This window comes from Pseudonaja textilis, unplaced genomic scaffold (genome assembly GCF_049901715.1).
Source record: "Pseudonaja textilis isolate UNSWEBS1 unplaced genomic scaffold, rPseTex1.2 PTEXCTG168, whole genome shotgun sequence".
In the NCBI taxonomy this organism is placed as follows: Eukaryota; Metazoa; Chordata; class Lepidosauria; order Squamata; family Elapidae; genus Pseudonaja; species Pseudonaja textilis.
Genome location: NW_028262487.1, coordinates 1 through 9,775, shown reverse-complemented (window position 1 = coordinate 9,775; position 9,775 = coordinate 1). Strand labels below are relative to the sequence as shown.

The following is a 9,775-nucleotide window of genomic DNA, read 5'->3' as shown; positions in this document are numbered from 1 at the left end:
AACAAAAGAAAAGAAAAAAAAGCCCACAATGCATTCACATCCTTTCTTAAAGCGTCTCCATGGGGGCAACCCCAAAGGCTGCCGGAAAATGTAGTCTCCTCTAAGAACCGCCACACGCCCATTTCTTCCGCAACATCCCCACCCCCGGTGTAAATAACAGTCCAACCAATAAAAGGTGAGACACCCGCCTCTTCGGTTTCCCGTTAGCCAATCCGGATCCGGTATTGCCTCCGGAGGCGGGGACAGTTGCCGGGGCTTACCGTGGCGTCATTCGAGGTCAAAGGTAGTAGAGTTAAAAAAAAAAAAAAAAAAGAGGCGGTGGTTGTTGCTGCTGCTGCTGCTGCTGCTGCTGCCTGGCCGTGTGGACGAGCTGGCCGCCTGGACGCGCCCTAGTCAAGAATGGCGGTGGAAGCGGCGCTGGCAGCGGTCGGAGGGAGAGACGGGGCCGAGCAGGTCCTAAGCCGCTTCAACGAGCAGGTACTGACAAGATCCCGCTGGTCCTCGCTCTCCGTTAGCGGCACCAAGCGCCCCCCACTTTTGTAAGCCTTCGGGGCACCCTTCCCATCTTCCGCCCTCCAGGTGCTGGAGAGGCAGCGCCCATAATTCCCGCTTGCATTAAGCCTGGGGAGAATGGGAGTTGCAGTCCGCGCACTCTTGCACGATGCCAGGATGGAGAAATCTCCGAGGCAGTCCCCGCCTCTGTTGCCAGGCATCTGGGCATCCTTCTTGAGCCCTTCATTGGGGTCCGGGCAGCCTTGACGGACTCGCCCTTGCTGCTCTCGAGAGAAGCCGGTTCTTGCACACACACCCGGACACTGTAATGAATGAGATGCCTCAACCTTCCCCAACCTGGTGCCCTCCAGCTGCGTTGTCCATCATCTCTCTCCACCCGTCAAAGCCTTTGGAGGGCACAAGGCTGGCTGTGTGGCTTTATGGAGGACGTCCTGGGCATAACCAGCTTCTCCCAGCAAAGTGCATAATCTGGGTAATAGTGCATAAGATTGCAACGACTTTGCCTCTTCCATGCCATGCTACGCCATCGTTACCTTTGTGTCATGGGAAGCTGACCCTTTTTGTTCTGCCAAATACGAGCATTCAGTTCTGCCTATCATCCACAACAAGGATGCTTTTTCTTTCTTTCTAGGCTTAATGCACTTCTTGTATCTTTTCCAGTAATAACATTATATTCTCTTAACTGTATCTATGTATCTATCTTATCTATCCACCTGAGTCAATGCTATTTACTGTTACCCATCAGGTCTGTCATTTTCTGTCCAACATTCAACACTGCCATGGTGATCACCATTACAATTGTGTAGGCTGTAATTTTTGCTATTTCAATATTTATATTTTTTCCAGAATGTAATGCACATATTCTCAAAAACCTTTCTCACTTCCTTTAGGGTCGTGAATTACTTCCTCTTCTGTGTATGCATACGAAAATGCAAGCTTATGCTATGAATTCAGCAAAGTCTGTAGCAAAAATGCATGACACTGTTAACCACATTAAAGATTCTATAACAATTAACTATAATTTTTATACACCTCTGATGCAAAAAAGATCAAAAATTAAGTTCCATGAAAACAAGTAACTGATTTAATTTTTCTCCAAGGTTATATTTTTAGCACCTTTTCTCTTTGAACATTCATCATTTTTAGAATTTTATTTTTTTGATAATGTGAAGAATTGAAAACAAAACTCCTCATTTGACTAGATACAGACTGATGATTGGGTGTGTGTGTGTGTGTTAGAAGTTTAATAATTGATTTCCTCTACTCCTTTGGGTACTCCTCTACACAAGATTACCTTCTGTTAACACCCCTACCCTCTGCCCAGGTAGCTGCCTAGCTAAAGAGACACTCTAGCAACACTGCTAATTGATAATTGCTTGCTAGTATATTTGCAAAGATAATTGAAGTGTCTTGTTAAAGTAATCTGCTAGGTTCTGGTTGAAATTTCTGTTGATGGATGTTTTCAAAGAATTTTCTAACTTCGGTCAAAACACATCCTGTAGTTTGTTAGAACATATTACTACTTGTATAGCGTAGTCCCAGATGTTTGGATGGGGATTAAGTTGTGAGGTGCTTCTTGCTACATATTTGAAGAGTGTTGATGCAATAACTCTTTGACTGCTGAATATTTTAATAGGCATATCCCCTTCTAGTTTCCATTTCGTTGCCATGGTTCATAGTCATGGTAACCTGTTGTCCATGAACTCATACTTTGTAAAATCCATCTTGGCAGTGTCTTGGTAAGGACCTTTTGCTAATAGCTCTATTGTGATCATTCTGATACAGCAATCCTGTATAAACCCCTCTAAACTTGTTGGGGTTTCATTCTAAGTACACATCCTTAGGATTGCACTGTCAAAGTATTAAGACTGGCATTTCAGAGGATGGTTTGTCAATTGGCTGGGGAAAAATTGCTAACTGAGCAGTAGACAAAACAATAGACATGGAAGGCAAATGAATTGCTAGCTAATCTGTACTCATGTTTAATTGAAAAATAAGTTAATTCAATTTTGGTAAAGGTTCAGACATTGAATGAGAGTTTTTTTTAGCAAAATAACCTGTAAGCCTCTTTGAAAAATGTATATTCATATATTTAAAATGTATTTTTTAAAAATGACTTTTGCTTATCTCTTCAGAATAGGGCTACTTTCAAATTTGAGTCATCAGATGAAGAAAAAAGAAAGGTAAGCATGTTAACCATGAACATCAAACTATGTGTACATTAAAATATATATGAAGTTTGGTTTGATTGAGTAGTACACATGTGATTGAAGCTGACAGCTTTTACAGCAGCAATACAATTATGTTATACTTGGAGATACAGAAAAAAACATTTTTCAGATATGGCAAATGAATTGATAATACTAACAACCAACATTTCATTTCTAAAAAAGGAAACTGTTCTGACCAAGGCTTCCTAGACTGTACCTACGCACACGCTTATTTTAAAAACAAGACTTATTTTATTGCAATGCTGGGAATTGTTTTCATTCCCAGCCGGAATTAATCTCAAACTGTCTCTCTAGATAAGCACTCACCTTTCTTTTCTGTGAAGTGCTGCCAATAACAGAAGTATCAAATGAACTAGAAAAAAAAATCAACCGAAGTACAAAGAGCTTCAATAATGAATCTGAACTGAACGAACTACTTTGCTTCCTGCAAAGGTTTCATCATCTTTGCCTGACCTTTATACCTTATGGGAGAGGCAATCACCTCCCAGCCTTACTCCTGAGTTGCCCTTTTTGTTTCAGCTGCTCTTGCCTTCTAGCAACTCTGTGTACATGCATACTGAGAACAGGCTCCCCTGGGTCCTCTGCCTCGCTGCTGCCAGACTCTGAAGGCTCTGGAAGCAGCTCCCCATTCCCAGATGATCCTGGCCCCATCTCTGCATTGGACGCAGGACCCTCATTTGAGTCCTCTCCAGACTCCCTGACTGGTCCTCGTTCTTCCCCACTGTCTGATTCCACTGCCGGCTGCCAGCGAACCTCAACAGAATCAGGCATCCTAAAAGCACATGAGTTGTTTAATTTGCCTGTTTGCTTTTCAAGCTTTTTTGTTAGGCCATGCCTTTGCACTAAAAAACATGGGTGGTTGTTTAGTTTAATGTTATAACATTATGCAAACTGGATTTTTAGAATATTGTTGGTGATTCAGGATGCTTCTTAAAAGTAGATAAATTGACAGTGACTGCAGGCTTATGCTGCACTGTACAAGAGGGATCCCAAGCCTACATTTTCTAGTAACTATAAATTCATCATTTTTTTTACATTGTATGCAAACCTGTCCCTGATTGGAAAACACTTATATGTACATTGAGTTTCTCTGTTTGTGGAAACAGTACTCAAATCATAGAAAAAAGAAAAATGATGCAGACAGATGAAACATTTCTCCTTCAGAATGGTTTCTGCAGATGGTTTGTATTGAGAACAAGAGGTTTTACTGTATATAGATAGCCCACGACTTACAACCACAATTGAGCCCAAAATTAATGTTGCTAAATGAGATATTAAGTGACTTTTTTCTTATTTTATGACCTTTCTTGCCACAGTTGTTATGTGAATCACTGCAGTTGTTAAATTAGTACCATGGTTATTAAGCAAATCTGTCATTCCCATTGACTTTGCTTATCAGAAGGTCGAAAAGGCCATCATGTGACTCTGGGACACTACAACTGTCACAAATATGAGTCAGTTGTCAAGTGTCTGAATTTTGATCACCTGACCATGGGGATGCTGCAATGGTTGTAAGTGTGAAAAACTCATAAGTCACTTTTTCAGTGCCGTTGTAATGTCACCGAATGATTATTGTAAGTCAAGGGCTGCCTGCAATATTTTCTTAGAATAAACAATATTAATCCAAATCATCTTATTTTATTAGTAGAAATAAATGTAAAGGAATACTTGTAGTATTTTTATGACATAACTTGTTAACATAACTGAACTCTTCTGGAAGGTATTTGGGACTCAAATTCTTAAACTGGTTAATTAACATTTCAGAAATAACATATCATCTAGGTTTTGGCAAATCTAGGAAATAAATTTGGGGAAATTGATGAGAGCCCCAATTCCAAAAGAGATCAAGCTTTTGGATCAGAAGAACAAAGGGAAACAAAATTTATGGTTCCTTTGAGAGTATTATGGTGTACCTAGGAAGATGGAAATTATAAGAAAGTGAATAATGAATAATATCTGAATAATGCAGATATAAAAACTCTAGCAAAAGTGTTGCAAGTAAAGGAGTTGCTTTTAGCATTGCTAGCATATAATTAATGTTTCATAATTCTGAGAACTTTTGCTGTTCCCAGGAGTTAGCATTTTTTACCTGAATCCTAAGCTTTTCTCATACTTGGATCTCATTTGCCATTATCAGGCTTCTGTATAGTGTTCATCTGTGACTATACAGAAGCCTGATGATGGCAGATGAGATTCTGCCAAAACGTTGCTACAACTTTAAAAGCACAACTATAATGATGTGGGAAAATACCAATACAAAGCTGAATACCTTACATGTAAATACCCGTGAAAACTTAAGAAGATAGATAGATAGATAGATAGATAGATAGATAGATAGATAGATAGATAGACAGACAGATAGACAGATAGATATAGATATAGATATAGATATAGATATATAGGCTGATACTAGTGCTTTTTGCAGAAGAAAAAGCTACAGGAAGAATAAATCCTTAAAATAGGAACAGAGTATAAACACATGGCATGAGGTTGCAAGCATTCTCTAGAAACTAGAGAACTATGCAGATACAAAGGGCATATATTTGCAGATAAACAAATTGTTATTTCTTAATTAGCCAGTTCCTGGTTTGTTTCCTCAAATAATGTAAAGGTTTGGTTGAGGTATAAAAACTCAGAAAATACAAATTAGTTCCTGTCAGAACTAATCCTTCCATCACTCCACCACCCAGCCAGAATTGATGAAGCTTCTTGGATTAGTAGCGAAATATCTTTTTTCCCCTCAAAGCAAAAATCTAGTCCAGTTGCCTTTGAAAAATTACCTTTGCTACAGCCGTGCCTGGATGACATTAATGAATCTCCATAGACATTAAGAAAATACAAATTATCACCATTTCTAATATCATTAATTCACAATTACAATTAATAAGCTAAAGCAACCCATGGTTTCAAAGTGAGGTACTTTCCTTAAACATGATTTATTTGTTCACATTATTCTAAGCCAAAAACAAGCACAATTGTTTGATAATTGGCATGTTATATAATCCCAGCCACTGATCTGCTTAATGAATTTATCTTAACTTAATAAGGGTAGTTCAAATTCTGTTTCTACTAAATAATTTATTAGTTGTTTCTAATCATTCATCCATTCTGCTACTTTAAAAGTACATTTTAAGGCTGTCTGCTTAACTTAAATTTGAAACTCTTTTATCTTCATTAATTTGATAGACTGATCATGGAAATGATTTAAATTGTTGAAAAACAAATATGGCTTGGTTAACTTTTGTTACCATTCACTACTGTAAAGTGGACATTAGCTCTTTATGGAGTCTGTGTCTATTTTTTCCTTGTCTCATCTCATTTGCCAGACAGTTTAGGGTCATTTGATTATGGTTGGCAACATTTGAGGAAGCATATTTCTTGTTAAACCCAAATAACCAGCATGGAGTTTAAAACTTCACCAGAGGAACTTTTATGATCAAAACCATTACAAATTATACTGTAATATTTTCAGTATTATCCAAAAGTAGAAAATCCATCCTTCTTGCTTGTTTTAACTTAAATACAAATCCTCTTGGTGTGTTTTAATTTTACATGTAGAAACAGTCTTATGTTCTTTGTTCAGCAGCCATATTAATCTGTTGGAGCAAAAGTCACAAATCATCCTGGCGTCCTTTAAAAATCCATTTATTACACCAGAAAGTTTCATGTGCCAGGCAGCCCACTTTTTAAGATTCATCAGGTCTTATTTGTGTAAACGTAGCTTTCGGTTGACAATGGCAGATTACAGTGATCAAAGATCAGACCCCCTGCTATTTTTTTTGTCTGTGGCTTGGTCATACCATTCCCCAAGCTGATTTCCTGCAGATATTTAGATTAAACCTTCTCAGATATTTGCATCCAGGTTTGGGAATGCCATGTTAGACAATACAAATAGGCTCGATGTGGAGAATGAATTTGGCCATTGTGTTTTGTAAATTATGATTTATGGCTTAGCAAATTAACATACAGTGGTTTATCAGGATGGGTTTTTTGCTTTTGCTTTTCCCATCCTTTGCCTACCTGAACTCAGTTAAAATTGTGGTTGCTAATATCAAGGACACAAGCAAAAATGATTAGGTAACGTCTTGTAGTCTCACTTTGTGCCGTGTAGAATCAATAGTGGGAATGATGTTAACTTTCTAGAGTCTGAATGAGATATATAGAAGCTGGAAAGGGGAGATCAGCTAATTTATTATCTAATTTATTTGTAGAGTTCTTGTGTATACTTCATTATAACCATACTGCCTAGTAAAAAGCTACATGCCTCTATTGAGTTCAATAAATTTAAAAACATGTCCATTTAATGAGCCTCCTATTGAGGATTTAATTAAAATCAATTGAGAACTTAGAATTGGTATGTTCCTGGACAAAAAAAACCCCTCAGCATAATAATGAACTACAAAACCTTAAGGTCAATCGAGCATGACAAGATGACAATTATTTGTGTAGGAGGCAAAGAACATCATGTACTTGGCAAACAAATCTTGGTGAAACCAAAAGATTGGGGACTGCTTGTAGAGTGTCCCAGGTGACATCATTTGAGTTGGATAATTTGGGGTCTTATATTTTGCTTTCCAGTTATTAGACCCTGTTGAAATAATTGCTTGTTTCTAAAGAGGCACAGCAAATTGTGTGGAGTTTATTGCAGATCAGTTTATTTTATTTTAGTTTCATTTATGTAGTTTTGATAGTAATAACTGTCAAGCTCAGCTAGATTGCAGCTTTTCTGAAAGACATTTCTAAACTAAATATTGGAGAGTAACATACTGTATATAATACAGTGTTTCTATTTTGGTTGACAGTGATTGTTCCCAGTATGTGCTTGCCCAAAGGTATAGCGAAAACAATACTAAACAAGCACAAAAGTGAAATGGATCATAATTTGGATATAAACCTTCTTGATTCAAGCAGAAATCCATAAGGATAAACTGCCTATAGATATTACTAGAGAAATACAAGTTCTTAACTGAGGCGTGAGAGTTTTCATCTCACAAAACACCAAATGGGACTAAGAAACAGAGAATAGGCTAAAAACTGAATAAGAATAGTCTGACCATTCTGACCAATGAATATCAACCATTCATTTTGGTGTCCTGATTCTGGAACATACTTTGTATTCTTTTAGCCACTGTCTTTGTTATAACAGTTGTTTGTTCAAAATAAACCAGATTTTAGATGCAGTTGTGGGTGGGAGTTAGTTTTTTTAGTGATACTTTTAAGACTTATTAATAAGCCAGCCCTAGTATGCCCAATAAGTAATCGAGAGTAAAGGTGTTCAGTTTTTCTGATTTAATTCCCAAAATATACTTTAGGATGAATGAGAATATGAGCAGAGCTTCTGTCTGCAATTCTTTAAAGCAGCTTAGTCTTTAGAATTATGCTGCAACCATTGTAAAAGCTTGTACAGGTCAGAGGCTGCATTCCCTTAGGCTCTGAAGCACTTTTCTGGAATTGAATCCACAATATTCCACATCTCTAATAGATAGGACCAGCAGCCGGGCAAGTAATAAAGAAGGAGAAAAAATACGTCTTTACCTTTTAAGAAATAGTGCAAACCAGTACATATTTTCATGGATTTGTTAGCATTTAATGGGGCCACAAATCATTAAAGTATACATTGACATGTACAAAATGATCATATATTAAATGTATACCTAGGAGACTTTCTATGGAAATAACTTTTCTAGCCATAAACCAGGCAGAAGACACAACAAATAAGCATTATGAAGATCATTAAATCTTTTGTGATTATGGATTTGTATATTCCAGAGAAAATAATACCTATTTTTCCATCTTCTTTATTTAGCAACTATGTGAAGGGATATTACAAGTATTAAGCAAAGATATAAACGCATCCTATAGAGTCACTTGTCTAGAAGCTCTTCGCATTCTCTCAAGAGACAAGAAAGTCTTGGTTCCTGTAACAACTAAGACCAACATGCAAACCTTGATGAAGCTAGCAAAACTGGATACTTTGGAGGACCATTTGGAGGATGTGACTGATTTTCCTGTCATAGTGGAAGCTTTAAAATGCCTTTGCAACATTGTTTTTAATAGCCCAGCTGCCCAGAAACTCAGCTTAGAACTGAACTTGGCAGCTATGCTTTGCAATCTTCTGAGAAAGTGCAAGGACCAGCAATTTGTGGAAGACATTAAGTGCTTTGATCTACGACTCCTCTTCCTCCTTTCCCTCCTGCACACAGATATCAGATCCCAGCTGCGTAATGACCTCCAGGGATTGCCCCTGTTGACTCAGGCCTTGGAAAGTGCTTTTAGCATAACGTGGACAGATAAGTACATCACAGCTGAAGACCAAGAAATGTCACCATTGTCCCTTCAGGAAACCGATTGCGCCATTGAAGCACTGAAAGCTCTCTTTAATGTTACTCTTGACAGCTGGAATGTACACAGTGAGGTAAGGCTTGAATTGGGACCATTCAGATCATATTTATTTCTGCTTGTAGATTTTTGCACTGATGTTTATGGATGTAGTTATGTACAGCCCAAACCTGCAGGCAGGCCAACAGACAGTAAGAACAAACTACAGGTCAGTGATGGCGAACCTTTTTGTTGTGGTGTGCCGGCACCCACAATGCAATGCCCCTCGCCCCCCTGCGCATGCACACACAACACCCCTGCCCTGTCCTCCTTACCTGCACTGTGCATGCATGCACCTCCAAGCTGATTTTTGGCCTGTTTGAGGCCATTTTTGCCCTCCCGGAGGCTCAAGGGAAGCCTCTGCAGCCTCAGGAGGCCGAAAACAGGCCTTCCGGAAATATCGGAAGTGCTCATTTTCAGCCTCCAGAGGGCCTCTGGAGCCCGGGGGAGGCTGTTTTCGCCCTCCCGGAGACTCAAAGGAAGCTTCTGGAGGCTGAAAATGGGCCCATTTCAGCACTTCCAGTATTTCCAGAAGGCCCGTTTTTTGGCTTCCTGAAGTTGAAAAGGCTTATCAAATTGAGCCTCCAGGAGGGCAAAAATGGCCTCAAACAGGCCGAAGTGCAGGTAAGTTTGGCTGGGGCTCACGTGCCCAC

At 38.8% G+C, this 9,775-nt stretch overlaps 1 protein-coding gene across 1 annotated transcript; it reads left to right on the top strand.

Moving 5' to 3' along the window:
• Nucleotides 1-345: 345 nt before the first annotated feature.
• On the top strand, nt 346-9,159 carry LOC148123856 (chaperone Ric-8B-like; the record flags this gene model as incomplete). The annotated part of the gene is made up of 3 exons (XM_087918633.1): nt 346-477; nt 2,649-2,696; nt 8,551-9,159. Coding segments are annotated over exons 1-3 (735 nt in total), but the record flags the coding sequence as incomplete, so codon positions are not given.
• Nucleotides 9,160-9,775: the final 616 nt, after the last annotated feature.